The sequence below is a fragment of the Lemur catta genome, chromosome 4 (genome assembly GCF_020740605.2).
Source record: "Lemur catta isolate mLemCat1 chromosome 4, mLemCat1.pri, whole genome shotgun sequence".
NCBI classification, from domain to species: Eukaryota; Metazoa; Chordata; class Mammalia; order Primates; family Lemuridae; genus Lemur; species Lemur catta.
In genome coordinates, this window is record NC_059131.1 from 73,556,067 (window position 1) to 73,577,240 (window position 21,174).

Here is a 21,174-nt window from a genome sequence, read left to right on the forward strand (position 1 = left end):
TACTTCCTCAGGAAAGCCATTCCTGATCCAAAATTAGGTCATTTACCCTATAGTAAGTTTTCAAAAAACCCTAGTATTTATCACAGTCAACATCACATCTTCATCTCTGTAGTCATTTTTCATGGCCCTCCTCCTCTTCCTCCACGAGAGAGAGCCATCAACCTAAACACGACGGCCGCAACTAACAAGTACCCCGGTAGCCCTGACCACATCGGGTTCACCGGCCTGGTCACAAGGGCAGAGAAATGGATAAGGAAAACTGGGCTCTGCAAAGACGATCCCTGGAAACCTGGCATAAAAAGACCAATACATCATGTCTGCGATTTACAGCAAATGGAATCTGTTTGTGAGCCATTGCAATGATATTCATCATTTTCCTTTGGGAGATTCTGTTCCTCCCTCCCTGACTTACTCATTTAAAGAAACTGTGAATTCTAAATTCCAGACATTGGGGCCACAGTCTGGGAGGAATGCTGGTGTGTGACAGATACACAACAAATACTATCTGCTATAAATAAGAAGGAGTCCCATGCTTGTGTTTGGAGGAGAGAGCATGCTTAGGATAACAGGGGAACAAGGTCTTGGAGAATGACCAATGTGACTGAGGCAGGACACAGCCAGAAAAACCTTCCAGGAAAAACTGGGAACACTGACACTGTCCTCTAGGAGGACCTCTCCAAATACCAACTACTACTAATCATACCTTAGGCTGACGGGTGGCAGGAGAGAGTAAACGGCTCAACTGGGTGCTACAGGCACCACCATCACCAACGTTTTCCCCAAGTCAGTACTGCCTCCTGTCCTGGACCACTCCTTGGTTCTAGGAAGAGTGGCACATAAGGAGCTCAGCTGCCTCCTAATACAGCCACTCTCTCCACTGCCCTTGGGCATGCACGTGGAAAGTTCAGACTGCCTATGGACATAAAGCAATTACCCGGCCCTTTGTACCACACCGATGGGAAGAGTATCACAGCTGAGCAGCATCAGTGGTGGGAAGTGTCATGAGTCAGTATCGTGGGAAGGTGGGGGGGGGGGCTGCGAGACTCTCATCAGCTCTCTTCAAAAAATAATCATTCTAAAGATTTATTAACTCTTGACTGCAGCAATCAGTCTTATTCTAATTGAATTTTACTTTACCTAAGCTATATCCTTTGGGTGTGTGAATTACTCAAACTTCAACCCCTGCTTGGAGAACAGAAAGGGAAGGGCACGGGACAGATTTCTCCCATATCCTCAGGAAAGTGAAGAGAGGATAAAAGGGGTAGAATTTTTCTAATTAGGGAAGCCCAAGAGGGGACTGGTGTTGTTCTGGCATTACCATTCTGCGGTTTTAAACTCCATAATCAATCAAAGGAAGATGGGTTAAAAATGGAATATCTGGACTCCAGACATCAAAGTATGTTGAAGGAGAAAAATAGGAAAAGTTATAACAGTATCTTATACTACTTGTTGTTTAAGCTGAAACAAAGCCCCAGAATAGAGATAATATAGATATAAACTACAATATGTATCTTATTTAACATATATTTAAATGCCAGAAATGAAGCTACCTGCTTTGACAATTATTTTCTACGTAAATCTCTGCCAGAAAAAAAAATCATTATGAATTCAACAAATCAAACTTCAATGACTTATTCTGGTCAATCTGAGAGTTATTTATAAAATAATGCCTTCCAGAAAGAAAAAAAAAAATCCTGCTTTTGAAAACAGTTAATGTAAAATTCTATACCAAGTAATTATATTGCTATAATTCACCAGAAATTCAAGAAAAACTGTCCAAAAGTTAGGACCATATTAAAATAAAAGTTGCTTTTTTTTTTTTAAACAGTGAAATTCCATACCATCTGGCCTAATTTTTCTTGGTGCTTTGCCCAGGGTAATATCAGCTTTTTGAGAACTTGAGTAAATTATTAGGTTATTCCTCTGAAAAAATGTGACTGAAGAAAAAATACAGGTTGATGACAACATCCTGCTCAGAACAACACTGACGTGGCGGGACGGCCCACGCTAAGTCAGACTGCACGTGAAACCGGTCCGTGGTGGGAATCCACGCTGGACGTGGTGGGGATGAAAGAGACAGGCGCCCAGGGAGCAACAGGGAAAATAACAAGTAAAACAACATAGAAATAAATTTTCAGACTCTGAGCATTACCTCTTTGTCAGGTGCTCCTGATTCTAATTAAGTTTAGAAGAAAAGTAACAGGGCAACTCCTGCCCGCCTCAAAAAGTACAGACTCTTCAAGGATGCTCTTAGACAGTCGGGTGATAAATGCAGCATCCAAATGTGAGCACTGCCATATTTTTCACCTAAATTCCATTCTGGTGTCCAGCTGATCCCTTAATACAGCATCACCTCAGCCTGTGCAAAGGCACCCAGACGGGGTGTAGCTCCTAGATTTCTAGAACAGGTGTTATTCATAGGTACCATTTCATCAACCTATCCTCAAAAAAGGTAAACATCAAGCGACAAATGATGGGCTCCCTTTGATCAGGTAGCCACAAGTTTCCTTTCTATTTGCAATCTATGTCCACCAAGCTGATAAGATTCAAAGAATAATCTTACCCGAATTATTTCTTCAACACAGCTGTTGCTTTCTCCAGATCTATTCTCCTGAAAGCAAAGGGAAAAAAAGAAAATTAAGCCTGAGGGAATAGATTCATGGTCACAAAGAGATGACGTGCAAGCTTCCAAAGTAGTGGGGAAAAGACTTTAACAGAGTTTTGGACAGAGGGAATATCTCAATTGGGACTTGCTGACCAAATCCTTTCCTTAATGGCTGGCTCCCATTGTGGCTACTGCCTGTCACCCTCCCCCAGCCTGGAGTGCCAACACACCCACCCCAGGAGGCTCAGTTCTGGGCCTCCAACCACAGTGCCTTGAAGCAGGGCAGACTCCTAGGAGCACAGAACATGAGCTGCAGGTATGAGCTCCGTACACCTTGGGCTCCATCCAAGTATGGACACCATGGCCTTGGCTGTGAAAGTGGATCCAGTTTATCCACCCAATATGGACCGTGGGCCTGACAGGTACAATGGTTGCTACAGCTTAAGTAAAAGTCTGGTAGTTACATGGTCCTTGAAGCCTAGATATACTGGTTTGATGGGCTGAAAACTAAAAAATCAAAAGCAGCAACATCCTCTGGCCACTGCCATGGCACACTGGGTGTCACACCCCAGAGCCACTTGTGCTGTCACTCACGCTGCCCCATGTTGTGGAGATATGAAGGGGCTCTGGGGTGTGGTGGCTTCAGGTCACAGCTGACTCTGGGGAACATTTTAAGTTCTAAAGATACTGCTAGTTCCATCGTCTGGAGCATAGGACATGGCTTTGTGGGGACAGGCACAGTGTATGCTGGTGGAAGTGCCTATCTGTGGTCTCAGGGAGATCACTTCTCTTGCTCCTATAATTCAAGGATGTTCACCACACTTGGTGTGACATGCTAGAATGAGGCTTTCTTCACAATCTCTTCTCCAAGCCCACTTTCCTCTCTTCCTCACTGTTCTCTCTCCACCAGGAATGCTGTCCGCACCTCTCCCAGTCTTCCTAGTTAATCCCATGTCATCCTTCAGGCGGCAGGGCTCCCTCAGAGCAGCCAGCCCTGACCCTGGTGCACTCCTCACGACAGCACCCGCTTCTTCCCAGCCCTTGCCACAGCTGTAAATCAGCGATGTGCTCTGCAGTACCGTCCCCTCCCTCTGGAACATGCACTTCATAAATTCAGGAGCTTTCTGTCCTACGGCACTGTGCTTCACACAGTATGGAGTGTGTGCAATAAATATTCGCCAGTGGTCAGAGTATGAAGAAATGAATGGATTTACTTCCTACAGTTCTGATGAAACCAAGGCCTACCACAATCAGCTCTAGGACTTTTACTTGTTGCAAAGGCTCCACCAAAGAGCAAACCACCACACCTCCCATCCCCTTGCATATGCCACCCCATCTCCATTTCCTGGGGGTAGAGCATTCCCTTTGAAACACTACCCCTAACACTGGGTAAGGGCCCAGAGTGAAGGAAGATAGGTGAAGCTTGAAAAGGTGATTGGGACCTTCTCCTACCCAGAATTAGGGGATTTACCCACGTCTCCCACTGCAGGCCCAGAAAGTTTACATGACTTGCCCAGGGCCACATAACAGTGGAGCCTGGACCCAGAACACAGCATGCCTGATCCTTAATCATGCACATTTTCTCTTCAAGAAGCTTTCCCCAGTACCAAAAGCTGTGCTTGAAATATATCCATTCCTTTAGTAATCCTGAGTTTATTTGTCAAAGGTATTTCATTACCAGGGTTTCTATGAGGTTAATATAGTTTGGGAACTTTTTTTTATTGTGGTAAAATACACATAACATTTCCCACTTTACCCATTCTAAAGCATACAATTTATTGGTATTAAGTACATTCACAATGTCATCACCACTATTTAGTTCTAGAAATTTTTAAAAAAATTATTTCCAAGTATTATGGGGGTATATATGTTTTTGGTTACACAGTTCAGCTTTTGTAATGCTTGAGTTAGGGTTTTAAGTGTGCCTGTCACCCAAATAGTGTTCACCATATCCATTAGGTAGGTTTTCACCTATCCTCTCTTTCTTCCTCCCCCTATTTGATTTCCATTGAGCTATACTTCCCTCTATACATGTGTGTTCATTGCTTAGTTCTAATTTAATAGTGAGTACATGTGGTGTTTGTTTTCCATTCTTGAGATATGTCACTTAGGAGAATGGTCTCCAGTTCTACCCATATTGTTGAAAAAGGCATTAAGTTATCCTTCATGACTGAGTAGTACTTCATGATATATATATATACCACATTTTGTTAAGCCACTTATGAATTGATGGGCATTTGGGTTGATTCCACATCCTTGCAATTGTGAAGTGTGCTGCAATAAACATTCAGGTGCAGGTGTCTTTTTTTTTTTTTTTTTTTTTTTTTTTTTTTTTGAGACAGAGTGTCACTTTGTTGCCCGGGCTAGAGTGAGTGCCGTGGCGTCAGCCTAGCTCACAGCAACCTCAAACTCCTGGGCGTAAGCGATCCTACTGCCTCAGCCTCCCGAGTAGCTGGGACTACAGGCATGCGCCACCATACCCGGCTAATTTTTTCTATATATATTTTTAGTTGTCCAGATCATTTATTTCTATTTTTTTAGTAGAGACGGGGTCTCACTCAGGCTGGTCTCGAACTCGTGACCTCGAGCGATCCACCCGCCTCGGCCTCCCGGAGGGCTAGGATTACAGGCGTGAGCCACCGCGCCCGGCCTGTCTTTTTGATAAAATGACTTCTTTTCCTCTGGGTAGATACCTAGTGGTGGGATTTCTGGGTCAAATGGTAGGTCTACTTTTAGTTCTTTAAGCAATCTCCATACTGTTTTCCATAGAAGTTGTACTAATTTGCAGTCTCACGAACAGTGTGTAAGCATTCCTTTCTCTCTGTAACCACACCAATATCTATTGTTTTTGGACTTTTTAATAAAAGCCATTTTAACAAGTATAAGGCGATACTTCATTGTGGTTTTCATTTGCATTTCCCTGATGGTTAGTGACACTGAGTATTTTGTCATGTTTGTTGCCCATTTGTCTATATTCTTTTGAAAATCTTCTGTTCTTGTCTTTTGCCCACTTTTTAATGGGGTTGTTTGCTTTTTTTTTTAATTTTCTTGAGTCCTTTGCAGATTCTGGTTATTATTAATAGCCCTTTATTGGATGTATAGCTTGCAAATATTTTCTCCCATTCTGTAGGTTGTATGTTTGCTCTATTGATAATTTCCTTGGCTGTGCAGCAGCCTTTTAATTTAATCAAGTCCGATTTATTTATTTTTGTTGTTGCTGTGATTGTCATTGGGGTCTTCTTCATAAATTCTTTGCTTAGGCCAACATCTAGAAGTGTTTTTCCAACATTAATTTCTAGAATTCTTATGGTTTCATGCCTTACATTTAAGTCTTTTATCCATTTTGAATAAATTTGTGAGTGGTGAGAGATACAGACACTGTTTCATTCTTCTGCATGTGGCTATCCAGTTGTCCCAGCACCATTTATTGAATAGGGATTCTTTTTCCCAGTGTATATTGTTGTCTGTTTTGTCAAAGATCAGTTGGCTATATGTGGATGGTTTTATGTCTGGGTTTTTTGCTCTGTTCCATTGGTCTATGTCTCTATTTTTGTGCCAATACCATGCTGTTTCGGTTACTATAGTTCTAGAAATTTTTTATCACCCCAGAAGGAGACTCCATGCTTATTAATCAGTCATTCCCCATTCCTCCTTAACCTCAGACCTTGGAAACCACTCATCTGCTTTCTGTCTCTATTGATTTTCTTATTCTGGACATTTCATATAAATGCATCATACAATACGTAGTCTTTTGTATCTGGCTACTTTTGCTTAGGATAATGTTTTCAAGGTTCATTCGGGTTGAAGGATGTATCAGTATATCAGTCCTTTTTATGGATGAATAATATTCCATTACACGGATAAACCACATTTTGTTTATCCATTCATCAACTGAGGACATTTTGGTTGTTTCTGCTTTGGCTATCGTGATAGTGCTTTATTAGGTCAGTGGTCCCCAACCTTTTTGGCACCAGGGACCAGTTTCATGGAAGACAATTTTTCCACAGACCGAGGCAGGGGTGGGGTAGGAGTGGAGCTCAGGCAGTGGTGCAAGCAATGGGGAGTGGCTGCAAACACAGATGAAGCTTTGCTCACTTGCCTGCCGCTCACTTCCTGCTGTGTGGCCCGGTTCCTATGTTTCACAGAAGACAATTTTTCCACAGACTGGAGTGGAGGGAGGCAGAGGCGGAGCCTGTGTAGCCTGGTTTCTAACAGGCCACGGACTGGTACCAGTCTGCAGCCTGGGGGTTGGGGACTGCAGTCTTACATTAATATTTGTGTATAAATTTTTGGTTTGAACACTTGTTTTCAATTCTCTTGTGTATATAACTATGGTCATGTGGTAACTCTATGTTTTAAACTTTGGAGGATCCACCAAATGGTGTTCCACAGAGGCTGCACTATTTTACATTCCCATCATCAGTGGAGGAGGGTTCTAGTTTCTCCATATCCTTGCCAACACTCGTTAGAGTTTATTTTATTTTATAATAGCCATCCTAGTGGGTTTGAAATGGTTTTGATCCACATATTCTTAATGACTAATGGTGTTAAGCATCTTTTCATGTGCTTTTTGGCCATTTGTTTATCTTCTTTGGAGAAATGTCTACTCAAGTCCTTTGCCCATTTTTTAATTGGGTTGTTTGTTTTCTCATAAGAGTTCTTTGTATATTCTGGATATTAGACCTTTATCAGATATATGATTTGCAAATATTTCCTTCCATTCTATGGGTTGTATCATGGACACACCTTACAAGTTCCAACTTCCATCCCCAATTCTTTACCCTAGGAATGTTCTGAAGATTGAACCATTCAGACACTTTAATCAAACTGAATCCAACAGCTCTCTCGGAACCTGCCCAGAATCGGCTCCCTTTCTAGGAAAGCCCAAGGCAACATCATAAAGGTTATATGGTAAATTCTCGGTGACACCAGGGCTGGATGGTCCCTTGGAATGATCTCCTTTGGTGTTCACGGTGGGAATGAGTGTCTCAATTGCAAAATGTGTCATCAAATCCACAATCATTAATCATTTCTCTTACCCTACTTCCAAGTCCCAACAGTTTTCTACTGTGTAACATGCTGAGAGAACAAATGCTAAATTCCTAATGTACTTTCTGTTTTCCACCTTAAAACAATTAATCAAGGAAAACCTGACCTCATATTCTCCTGGTGGAATCACCCAGATACAACAACATACTAAGAAGACTCTTCAAATTAAACTTTTGGCTTGATTCCTTAAAGCTAAGTTTCCCTGAATGCCATATTTTAATTTCATTTGATATAGTTTATACAAATAACTGGTTGCTCTTATGACTATCTCCCCCTATAATCATAAAAATTTCCACTACCCTACTCTGATGAGGGAATGCACAGAGAGAAAAATGCAGGATAGATGCCCTGTTAAATACTCCCTCGTCACTAGAAACACATATACAGGATTACTATACCGGGTCATCTCAATGACTTCTCCAACCCTGAGCTTTCATGGTCTGGACGGACACCAGGTCATTCCTTACTAGGAAGGCTCCTTGTAAAGCTAAGGAGGTTATAGAAGTAAATCCAGGAAAAGGGACTTCCCACAATAGTCTCAGGAAGTCCTGCCTTTAAATTACAGCATGGATAGTCTTTGGCAGAGGAACATCTTAAATCTTCTCTGGAACAGTTCTCCTGGGGACTCAAGAAGGATACCACACTGATTTGAATCTCCAGCACCCCATTTGGATTGGAGTGGATCCATGGGCAGTGGTATTGCAGAAAGTTTGAATGGGAGGGAACCTTGGAGCTCATTTCAGGCCAACTCAATGACTTTAACAGATGGAGAGACTGTGGTCCAGGGAAGTAAAGAGCTCTGTCCAAAAGGGGGCAGTCAAGGCAGAAGGCACACACACTTCTTCAACACCAGCTCAGTGAATTTTCTACTATCTCATGATGTCTCCCTCAGCTCAATCCCTAGGACTGGCTCAAGTTGAGGTTACTTACATGCTTAAAGTAGGGAAATAAAAGAATTTAGACAGTATTTGGGTAAATTTCTTCCTTTCCATGTGGCAAATTATCCAACGCTTAGTCACTGTCTCTCATTCACTAACCTCCAACATCACATGCATAGACCAAAAGGGGAAGAGATCAGAGAGGAAGTAGAGAGAAAAGGTCAAATCTACAATCCTTTAAATGGCATAAAAAAAAAAAAGAGGTAAGAGTTTGTGTCCCTAGAAGTTGGACGATGGAATCCCACCTCATCTTTTCCAAATATAAAGAAGGGGTAGGTGGCTACATAGGGTCAGGGTACCAGGGAACTGGAGAGCCTTTCACCTTCTTGAGGTCTTTCTTAAATCTGGTTTCAGCGGCAGTTGTGTGCTTTGATTATATTTACATTCTGAAAATTTTTCATGTTTATGAACAAGATTAAAACATGCATGTAATTTACATCTCCAAATTCATGTTTGTATTTTTCACAATAAAGTTACTGCATTCCTTGGAAAGGTACCCACTGAGAAGGAGGGCTGCACAATGTACATTTTAATTACTCTGTATTTTTTGAGGGTTTGTAGCTGTTGTTTCATGCTGAGCTGCTGAGCTGTTGCTCTGTATTTACTCCGACTTTGATGAACCCACCTCATTTTCCTATCATTACATTTTGAAATCTGTCATAACAGTCTCACCTCACTGAACCTTCAACTAAACTTCAATTAAAAGCTAGCAACCCCATCTGATTCTCCTCTATAGCCTTGCCTATCATGTGATTTCCCCAAATCCTGCCACTTAAATGTATACACCGTTCACTCTGCCAGGGAAATGTAAAGAACTAAGCTGTGGGTAAGTATAGCTCAAGAAATAGCCAGGAGCATCCCATCACCGACAGCAGAAGTCCCTAATTACCATGCCGAGCACAGAGCACAGGAAGCAGCAAGGCTTAAGGAGAAAGAGCTCCATCAAATCAGTGGGAAATGGCATTTCATTGCAGAGATGAGCTGCAGACATCCTCGTTTTTGAAAATGCATTCATCAGACACATTTCAGGCGGAACTTTCATTCTAAACTACTACTACTTTAAAGTCACAATGCCTTTTTTGTCTGCATGCACTCAAGAGACCCTCAAGCATTTAGAAATGTTTATCTCATGTATACTCTTAAATACTCCTGTAGAAATATTTTTAAATAAATCTGACTATTCTTGATTTATGGAAAAACTGAGATACAAAGAAATTAGGTGTGCTGTCAATGCTGCAAAAGCAGTGGGCAAGAATCTAAGCTTGAATTCAGGGACTGTAATTGTTCTGTGGGAGGCCCATCCCTGAACCCATGTCCCTGGCCTTATCTTTGAGGACAGGGTCACCTGTGGACAAAGAAGCACACAGCCAGTTCGCTCCCAAATTCAGCCTGTCTCATACCTAAACTGCCCCACCTCCTTCCAAGGGCTGCACTCTGCTCTCAATCCCCAGGCTGGAAGCCCAGCTGCATCTCTGCTCAGCCCCCTCCTCATCTGAATTTGCTCAGCCCACTGGTCTCCTTTAACTCCACCTCTCCCATCCAGCTCTTCCTCTCCAATTCAGCTGTCACCACTATCATCTCGACATTTATACACTGAGAGGAAAAATAAGCAAAAAGACTCATAAAAAGAGAAAGGATGTATAAAGGTACATCATAAACATGTGAACAAAATGGCAACAGATGATGTGATGGCAATATTAACATCAGCTAAAGGACAGTTCATAGCAAAAAAGAAAAAAAAGAAGAAGAAGAATTGGAGAGCACAGTACAGAATGAGGAAAAAATAGTTAGGGCATTAATCTAGCACCAACATAAGATACTCCAGGAAAAAGGAACAGAAATGGAATTTTTATGGTTAGGAGTCTCTAATCCACGCCTGTTTTTCCTAACAGACCAAGGATACCAAAATCAAAACAAAACAAACACAAAACTCTATATAAGAGGATAATTTGAACAACAAATTAAATAAGGTCAAATTGATAGATATAATGAACTTAATGCTATGCAGAAACTCCAGTTTCTCAAGTAAGTATATATGAGATAGTTACTAAAGTGGTAGTTACTGAAGTGATCATATATTATGCTACAGAAAAAGCTCCAAAAATTCCAAAATGTAGTTGTCTTATACCCTGGATTCTTTACCCACAAAGTTATCAAAACTACGAAGCTATTGACATAGGAAACTTACTCCCAATGCTGGGAGCCTATGTTTTCCTAAAATGAGGTGACACACTCTATTTCTCCACCATCTTGGTTTTAATGGTTGGAACTTGCTCTGCTTCCATCCTATTTTGGTCAGGGTAATTTGAAACTTTGTTTTGAGACTTCCTGACTCAGTTAGGCAATGCTGCAGCAATGCCCAAAGTAGTACCTAAAGCACTGCCCAAAGCAGCACCTACCAGTTCCTTGTCTCACTATGAATTAAACACAGTATAGACATAAAAATCTCCTAGAATTCCTGAAGAAACAAAAAACACACACAAATACTCTTCATATTTTCAGAAAAACATTAAAATACAGCAAAATAAAATTATGAAATGCCCCCAAAGATTTTCTTAGAGGCCAGTTCATACATTAAAGGCTTTCATTATTTTTTCAAAGGAAATTTATGTGCTAAGCAATCAATTACACATTTAAAATCAAAAGAGAAGTACAAAGGAAGGCAAAATGAAGAAAATAACAAATAGAGAAAAGCAAATAACATATTCATAGAATACAAAATCAATAGAATTTACAAAGCCAAGATATAGTTTCTTAAACGCAAAACCAAAACACAATATAAACACAAGTGACAACATACAAGTCACTTATAAATCAATTCAATAAAAAGAAAGCCTGAATAAATATATTTTGAGATAAGAAGGGGGAAAATAACTTATATGGAAGGGATTGTAATTATAAGAGGATATTTATATTAATATTAAAATAGGACCCAATACTAATAATTGGAAAATTTTTATGAAGCTGGCAACTTTCTGAAAAAAACTGACTTAAGAAATAAAGGAAAAAGAGATCAGACCTGCAACCCTGAGAATGCAAATAAAATAAAAATAACTAAAAAGTATCTTCAAATGGGGCTTCAAGTCAGACAGTAGTAGAGAAATATCTCAAACTTCTAAGGTAGGACTAATTCCCATATATTTTCTATTCCAGAGTAGAAAGTAATGGAAAGCTATGTAATTTATTTTATTAAATTAGCATAAAAACCTAACAAAAGAAAACTACTCAATATCTCCTATGAAAATAAATATAAAATCCTCAATAGGTTAACAAATATAATTCAATAAAATATTATAAGAATTAGTAAGATTTCTCCAAGGAATGCCAGAAAGGCTTAATATTCAATATTAAGGCCCTGTTAAAGTATTGTATCACTAGGGAAAATAAGCAAACTATGATTATCTCAGCTTACAGATTTTTGATCATATACCTAGAAAAATCCAGAAGACTCCATTGTTATTGTTATTTAAAAAGGAGGTTAACAAAGTGATTGGAAATAAACTAAACAGTGAAATCTCAATAATTCTTTTGTGCAACAGTAATAAACAATTTAAAACTATGGAAAAAATCCCAACCACAACATCAGGAAACATAAATTAAGGAAACAAGAAATGTTTGAAATGTAAAAAAAATACTTCAGTGTTGTATTGAAAGATACAAAAATACCTGAAAGGGACTGGGCTGCACTTCTTGTGGGAGGAACTAACCACAAACTACGTTAACTTCAAAAAAATTATTGAGGTGAAAATCAAGTGACATGTTACCATTTTAAAGTTGTACAATTCAGTAGCATTTAGTACATTCACAATGCTGAAATCATAATCATTTTCTATCTAGTTCCAAAATATTTCCATCATTCCAAAGTAAAACCCTGTTCTCATTAAGCAATTTCTCTCTATTCCTCCCACACATTAACTTTTTACTATGATTTTCCTGTATATATTAACAAATATTATACTACACTAAAAAGAACAAAATGAGAAAATGTTCATGGGTGCCATTTACTTGTATCAGCAAATTTTACAATGGATATGCTGTCATTTATGTGTTTATGACCAGTTCCTAGCAGAGTACTTGGTACAAAATAGTAGGCATTCAGTGATATTTGTTCAATGAATAAATAAATAAGTAGCCAATACACTAAAAAACAAAATATTTTTAAAAATTAAAGTCTGCAACTTTTTAACATTATAAGTAATAAGGCTGGTCATCTACATGACAAGGGTTATCTTTGTTTTATCCAAAAACAACAAACCACCAGGCACCTTAAAGACAAATTCTTGGAACATTAACATTTATTTACTTCGTTAAAATTAGGCTTATATCCATTAATACAGAAACTATTAGCAAATCATTTGACATCCCTAATCTCCACATTGGTATAAATTAGAGCACAAATATTAGCTTTCTATCAGCAGGCAAGATTATTAAAGAGTTAATAATTGATTTTCCATCAGATTGTTAGCTATAGGACAAGGTCTTTAATTATGTTATTATTTTTATAATGAAAATTAGTGGTCTAAATCAGAGCTTATAGTTAAAAGAATATTTGGTTTTCAGAAAGTTAAGTGATCTGTCAGTGTGCTGACCTTGTCAAAACCTATCGATGGAATACAGAGAGTAGAACAAGAGACAGTGATGTTACATCCTGATCGCTAATTGATATTGAGTGCTTTTCCATGGGGTCATGTCTCAATAAAGTGCCTGAGTACTGTCTATTGGGGTCATCTCCCACACTGCCCTGTCAACACTCGGTAAAGAAACCACCTGAGGGTAATAATGAATACATGCTTCCCATTTGTAACCCAACATTGACAAGAATGCTTCAAGACTTGTGTGTTCTTTCATCTAAAATTCTGCAGTCATTACTTTTACTAAGAGGAAGACTATGCAGACTCAGGCAGGACTGACAATGCTGAAGTCATTTAACCCTCACAGGACAGGCAAACTTCAGTGAGACTTTAAAAATGTATCATTTCCTTTCTATCATTTTCCTGAATCTCACCTCTGCACTCCATTTATATAATGTGTCATCAGAAGGCTTGTTGATAGGACAACCCTATAACATATTGGTTTTTTTTCCTATAAAAGATGAAGGGAAATGTATAGGAAAAACAGATTTGATTATAATTTACAATCAGGAACATATTTTTCTTTTCTAAGCATGAAATTCTTAACATGAAAGCTTGCAAGATGGACAGAGTAATGCAGTGAGGCTAAAAAAATCAACCAGTCGAAGATACTTAGGACTGCTCTAATTTGTGTTCCACAGTAAGATGGATAATTCTCTTTTAGCCATGAATGGAAATGACTAGTGTAAATGGCAAAAGTGATACTACATATGTATTTGATAATATTCTATTTGGCATATTATATTAATTCTAGTTAAGCATTTTGCTAAAAGAAATAAAGGGCAGACTCACAAACCAGCCTTTATGGATCTTTTTCTCCATTATCATCTTATCTTCTCAACAGGGTCTTAGCTCCATCTGACCCCTGAGAACAGAGCTCATTCTGTGTATTCAACATCAACTGTTTCTATGTACGCTCTCTGATGAGGTATGCTATAAATAAACAGTGACTAAATAAATCCAGCTGAAATCAGCTGGGGTGCAGGGGAGAAGATGGGAGCAGGCAGCACTGGAAAACGTGACAAACTGTTATGTGTTTTTTGTTGACTGCCGAGAATTTTTCAATACTCAAAGTTTTGTATTTTAAATAGATCTATCTATAACACCCTATTTAAATACAGAATTTTTTCTTTTTTTGAATTTATGAACATTTGTAGCATTTTCATTCTTGACTCTGCTGGTGTAACTTTACTGTTAGTCTTCGAAATATCTGCAGGATATTGGGAAGAGAGCTATTACAGTGGCCATGGATTTTATCTTTTCCCTTCCACTCCCACAAAATGTTTAGTTCCTTCAAAAGCAGTAGGTGTGTCCCAGTATAAGGCAGAGTGAGTTCCTTTGCTTGTAGAACTTGGGATACCAGGGGCTGCACCTGGATATTCATCTGTGCATCTGCCCTCTCCTGTGTCAGGGCTGGCCTAAGAATGTCCCGGCAGCAACTGCTGACTACTGAATTTCTACAAAAAACATCACCAGATAAAGCCATCCTCTGAGGATTCTCGCTGAGCAACTCAGCAATGGAAGGGACACTTTAGCTCCCTGTGTCCCTTCAGCCAAGAGGGTAGAACTGCTTTCTATCGCGGCTCCAAAGCCTCTGGGTGGAGCCCACTGAGAAGACAATCTCTCTATATCTTCATATCTCACTGGTAATACAAAACCCTGTGGAATTGTAATTCAAAGGGAGGGGGAAAATGTTTTACAGGACAAAGAGGTTGATATGAAATAGACATCACATTTTAAGTATCCTGAGATTACTGTGGCATGCTTCTATTTGGACAGAACATAGACATTCCCTCTTGCATGTTACCTAACACCACATGTAAGATCCTCCAAATACAGGAAAGAGGTGGAAAGAAAACCATTTACTTAGGTCGCTATTTGGTTTCATAATCTTTGGCTTCTCTCAAGAGATTATCATAGCATGGAATCAATCATTAGGCAAATTTTTGCATCAAGAATCTCCCTTTCCAATGGAGAAAATTTTAACTTTGTTTACTGAAAAAAATAAGTAAATAAAAAAACTTGAAATCTAACTGAAACACACGCAAGACTATGTTGAAACAACTTAATGAAAAATGATCATTTTGTGATAAATACCAAATAAGAGCAGTCAAACGAAGTAAAAAAGAGTAAATAAAAATTGTCAAGGTTATTTTCTATCTAACACCATGACTTAAAGGCTTATAGAAAAAGAGAAAAACATCACTGTTATCTCTCAACCCTTCTTTCCAAAAGAATAAATACCAGAACAATGTGCAGTGTATGGACTTGATTTCCAACACTGGGAAAGTGGATGATTTTTAGAAACTACTTCCATTAGGATAAAAACAGGACACCCAGCAACTTAGCAATAGTCAAGGAATAAATGGTACAGACTAATGTAACATGCAACCAAAGGGGGCCTGAAAAATTTGTAAGTAGTCTGAAGTGTAAAACTAAGAAAGAGATGGCCACTGCTTAGGTAAACTGTGTAGTGTGAAATGGTACAAAATCAGAAGATGACAGAAAAACGGGTGATTCAACTTCTATCTTGCTTTTGTCTTCACACCAAAAACCATCTTCACAGTTGTAAGTAGAACAAAGTACAGAGGATTCACACCCCAGTTAGGCAGCAATACTAAGAGAATGCTTTTAACCATTCTGCATTTTTCCACTGGCCTTCACAATACACGACATATTTTTTGTAAAACACTTATGCATATAAGGTTGGAGAAACCAGGAAAAGAACATAAAAGTCGGCAGCTGGAGTTTAATCATTACCAACACAGGATTAGTCAAGTCCAGCAAAGTTACGGAATGTCTTGTTAGCCCCAGAAAAGACGGCACTAATAGCACTGAAGGAACTTGCTGATGTGGTCAGAGAACCCCATCTTAAAAGAAACCACAGCTGTATCAGAAAAAGGCAAATGCCCTAAGCTCTTCCTAAGGTAGGATCCCAAAATCTAAGTTTGTTGCTGGGTCCCAACATCAGCAGAGGCTGTCTGGTGTAGTAGGCAGGAGCACAGGCTTTGCAAACACCATTCTGCCATTTGTTACACATGTCCCTCGGGAAGGCACTTGAGTTTTCTAGACCTTACCTTTCTCATTCGTAAAACAGAGGCAATAATAGCACCTACCAAATGTGAGGACTAAATGAGGCAACACATATAAAGCATTTAGCAGGGCGCCTACCACATGACAGCTGATCAATAAATAGGAACAGTTATTTTATTTTAGAATTACATAGAAAGTATTTTTGTACTTAGAAAAGAAAGCAGTAATTACTAGGATACAACATGAGTTCACAAAGACCAGATGATGTGACCTCTATGATTTTCCTCTGGTCTTAAATATAATATAATATGTCTAGATTTCTGCAAGGTCTTATAAGATTTCCTAGTGGGTAGCTGGAAATGTATGAACCGGTTGTTCATCTAGTTCAATGGACTGGTAGCTAATTGAATAACCATGCCTAAGAAGTATTGTTCAACAAATATTTATTGTGTGTTTACTATGTGTCTAGCACGTCCTAGATGCCGTAGATTCAAAAGTGAGTAAGACAGATAAAAGTTCCTGCCCTCGTGGAGTTTAGAATCTAATGGGACCATAAAATAATAAACAAATATATAGTATAGTAGAAAATGAAATGTTATGGGGAAATACTAGAGCACGATAAGGGTCTGGGAGTGTGAGATGGGTCATTATGTTTGTAATCTGTTTGATGAAGGTTAATATGCCTACAGGTTATAGCAAACAAAGGGTCAAGTTCATTATTGATGAAAACTCTACACTTAGGCAGTATTTGCTATATACTTAACCCTATCAGGCAAAGCCTTGCCTTAGAAAATATATCATATAATGCTTCATACAAGACAGGCAAGATTTTCCAAAGCCGAGTAGTGGGAGTCCAAGACATTCTGTAACTTTGCTGGACTTGACTAATCTGTGTTGGTAATAATTAAACTCCAGCTGCTGACTTTTATGTTCTTTTCCTGGTTTCTCAAACCCTACCTGTATAAATGTTTTACAAAAAATATGTTGTATACTGTGAAGGCCAGTGGAAAAAATATATATATATATTTTTAAATTTTTCATTTCTACCTCTCGGCTAGAGCTGCCTTCTATAGCACTTTATCCTGCACTCTGAGAACCGTTTGAGGCTTCTTGTGGGCTTGCCAGTGGCAAAATCGAGGCTCATGGGTGGGAAACATAACCCCACAGCACACAGGCCTGCACTTTTTAGATCCTTTTGTAATTCTGGCTTTAGAAAAAAATCAAAGGTTTCATTCTGCAGTGAAGACGCTTTTTCCTCTTTTCACAGAAACTCTAATATCTATAAAGACATACTCAGCGAAGCCTAAAATGCTTTCTAGACACACGGTTGTAGCAATAAAAGTGTGTCTTCACCTCCCACTGTACCTCTGAGCCCACAGAATTTGTTTCTGTACTGATAAATAACCCACCAACACTTCACTGTAATTAGAGCCAACGGTCCTTTTCTAGATGTGGCATAGTGTAACCTACAATATTAATTTTTCCCCTCATTTTTGCAGGCCTAAGCTGAATGACTCTTATGCTAGTCCTAGCCTGGAGTCAGGGAGATATTTAATGCAGGTCACAGGCTGGGAACAGCAATGATCGCGGACAAACCCAGATAAAATGAGCCAGTCACCCAGCAGTCAGACATGGCATGGCCTGCTACATTAGCCACCCTTTGAACCGAGCAGGCACCCTAGCAGTCCTCATTTAAACAGGAAAAAAATCAAAGAATCTTAATAGGGTTATTGGTGGGCTTATTTTTCATCATCACATGGCTTTAAAAGGAAAGTCCTGGAGTCAGCTCTGATCAATACGGCCTCTCCTGCTTCCTGCTTTCAATCTGTTAAGCAAGAAAATTCCTTTATGTTGGCACTAATCCCATTGCACCCCAAACGAAGAAGAAGAAGAAAAACGCCTTCCGAGAGACTATTTCATATCCACACAGCTTTTAGAAAAACAAAACACAACAAAAAAAACCAAGGAAGTGAAGACTAACTATCAGGAGGACAATCCTGGCAAACCCCTCTTGAAAATGCACCTGAGTAAAAGAAAAGTCAAAAGATGAGAGAACTCAACTATTTCCAGGGAACTCAATCTGCTTGTGAAAGATTCTAGTTTCTAGAAAGTCACTTTCTAATTAATTCACATGCTTATTCACTCATTCATGGATGACCGTTGGGCACAAATGCTGTGCCAGTATTGAGGATGGATGATGAGCAAAACACACAAGCCTACTCCTCACGCACCTTATATTCCATGGAGCGAGCCAGGCAATACATAAACATGGAAACTGAGACAGTGACAAGCGCTTACAGGAGGAGTAAACAGGGTGACGCGAGAGGGCTGGTGTAAGCACTGCGGTTCCTTTCAGCATTAACATTACCTCATATCACAAAGGTATAATGAGGACTTTCAGTTCTTTGCACGTGAGTCCTAAGATGAGAGAGTATACGAATAATAATAGGTGTAAAATCCAAAAATATAACAACATAAATTTGAAAAGCAGTAGCAATATGTGATCCTAATTTCTACCACATCCCCAAGACCCTCAGAAGAACCTATTTATGGTTTCTTCACAGCCATTCTGAAAAGGTAGAGAAAAAAAAAAATCACAGGTTTTTGAAAAGAAATTTTGCAAATAACATGGCAGTATTGCAAAATGCAAATGTAAATGCTGCTGAGCCATCTGTTCAATATTACAGCAACATTGGGGAAAGGCTCTGAAAGAAATGATGTTTGAAATCATTAAAAAAATAACATGTCAAGTTTAAAATACTCAAGAATATAAAAACCAGCATCAACACATTCAGCAACCATATGGCCCTACAGCAGGTTAAAAAAAAAAAATCACCCTGCTTGCAATTTCTACTTCAACCCAATGGTTTCTAAAACATGTTTCTTTTTCTCATTTGAGTACCTTTTCTTTCTGTTGAATTCCCTGGAGTTTACAGCTACCTAGGTCATGATATTCATTTCACCCTTTCTGAAGTACGAGACAACATAGTGAGGAAGATGAAGTCAACTGTTCCAGTAAAAGGGACATGTAGGTGACTATATATAAATTGTTGAACACATCTTGTTTTTGGTTTATTGATTTATCCATACTGATCTCACAGTCTCAGTAGTAACTGCTAATCTCACTGAGGATCATAATTTTCCAGGCACTCTGCTAAGTGCTTTACATTCATTATATCATTCAATCACCACAATTTTATATAGCAGATTCCATTATTATCCACATTTTACCGATAAGGAACTTCCTCTGAGTCATACAGGTAGCGTGTGGCAGGCCATAGTCCCTAAATGTGAGGTGTGAGCCACATCTGTGTTCTTAACTGCTATTACATGCAATGTATCAGTGCTCAGATGTTTGTGTGGACAAACCTGCATTGACTTTTCAGGGCTAAAAAATGAGGAATGTGTTTGAGGGTAGAGCTCATTCCCTTGTCTTATCAAGGAGAGAATCTTGGAGAAGTGTCTCAAACTAAACTCTAAAGAACAGAGATATAGGCCTAAAGGAAAATTATTCCAGAGGCAGAAGACAGAATGAGAATCATAGAATTGGGAAAACCAAGAGCAAATGCAAGAAATTTAGTGAATTAACACTGCCAGGGTGTGGTTTTAGAAGATTAAGATCAGAAAAACTTTCCCTGCCCCCTTCACAATAGGTGGGAGACTCAAAATTTCAACCTGTTTTCTTTTTTTTGGTGAGACAGGGTCTCACTGTGTTGCCTGGGTTATAGTGCAGTGGCTCGATCATACCTCACTGCAACCTTGAATTCCTGGGCTCAAATGATCCTTCTGCCTGAAACTGAGACCACAGGCATGCACCACCACACCTGGCTAATTTTTCTATTTTTTGTAGAGATGAGGTTTCACTATATTTCTCAGTCAGGTCTCTAACTCCTGGCCTCAAGCAATCCTCCTGCCTCAGCCTCCCAAAGTGCTAGGATTACAAGCACGAGCCACTATGAGCAGCTTCAGCCTAACTTTTAAAATGACATTTACAAAGCCATCAGTTACACTGTCATCAACAGTTGATATGCCCTCCCACATAACCCAAAGCATCTACTACCAGGGACATAACTTTATCTTAATCATAGAAGCAGAGTTCCTGTTACAGTAAACTTTCCAGCATCTATCTGAGGATAGGCCAACTGCACCTAACACAGTGTCTAACCAGAACTGCAGAGATATGTATCTGGAAAATCAAGCCAAGAGTTTGTGATAAATATTTCAACCTGTAAGGTGGAAAAGCAATCTGAGGCCCATTGGTTGTATTATTGTTTAAAACTCATGTCATAAGCCAATTCCTATATTTGATAAAAATTACAAAATTTATAAAGGCCCAGGGAATTACAAATTTATAATGGAAATCCTTGGGGTTTCAAATGAATTAAGAAACAAGTTTCATTCACTGTAATAGCTTCACATTGTGTCTTGTGGATACAGTGGGAACCCAATGCATTATTACTGGATAACAGTATTAATTCAAATATAAAAATCAGTATTACATCAAATGGTCAGTGTCTGGTGCATGCATTTTAAATGCTAAAGTTGTTTTTATAACTGGATCATAAGAAGACTTTTTAAAATTACAAAGCATGTTTAAACAACTTGATGACTAGTTTAGGATGAACCTGAAGGAAGTCAGGCAGTAGGAACATCTGTCAAACACCTGAGTTCTCTAAATGTAGAGATATAAATGAAATTATAAATGTAACCCTATCAAAAGCAAAAAACATAGAAAGGAATAGCTGTGTATGTGGCCAGTAATGTCCAAAAATCTGCAAATCTACATTGCTCTTTAGTTGTGTCTATAAACCGCCCAGGAAAGGAGTTACTGATGCACACGGCCCTGAGCATTGGTCTTAGTGCAGAAATATATTTGGTCCTAATAAAACAGTTTCCCAAGACTCTCCCTTGGCATTCA

General features: G+C 39.0%; 1 protein-coding gene across 4 annotated transcripts in view; it reads right to left on the minus strand.

Moving 5' to 3' along the window:
• Positions 1–21,174, minus strand: part of AFF3 (AF4/FMR2 family member 3) — a 552,172-nt gene that overhangs the window by 258,478 nt on the left and 272,520 nt on the right. For all 4 annotated transcript variants that reach the window (XM_045550236.1, XM_045550238.1, XM_045550237.1 and 1 more), the window contains one exon: positions 2,564–2,611. In XM_045550236.1, the coding sequence (XP_045406192.1) occupies positions 2,564–2,611 (48 nt within the window). The remainder of the gene's footprint in view (positions 1–2,563; positions 2,612–21,174) is intronic.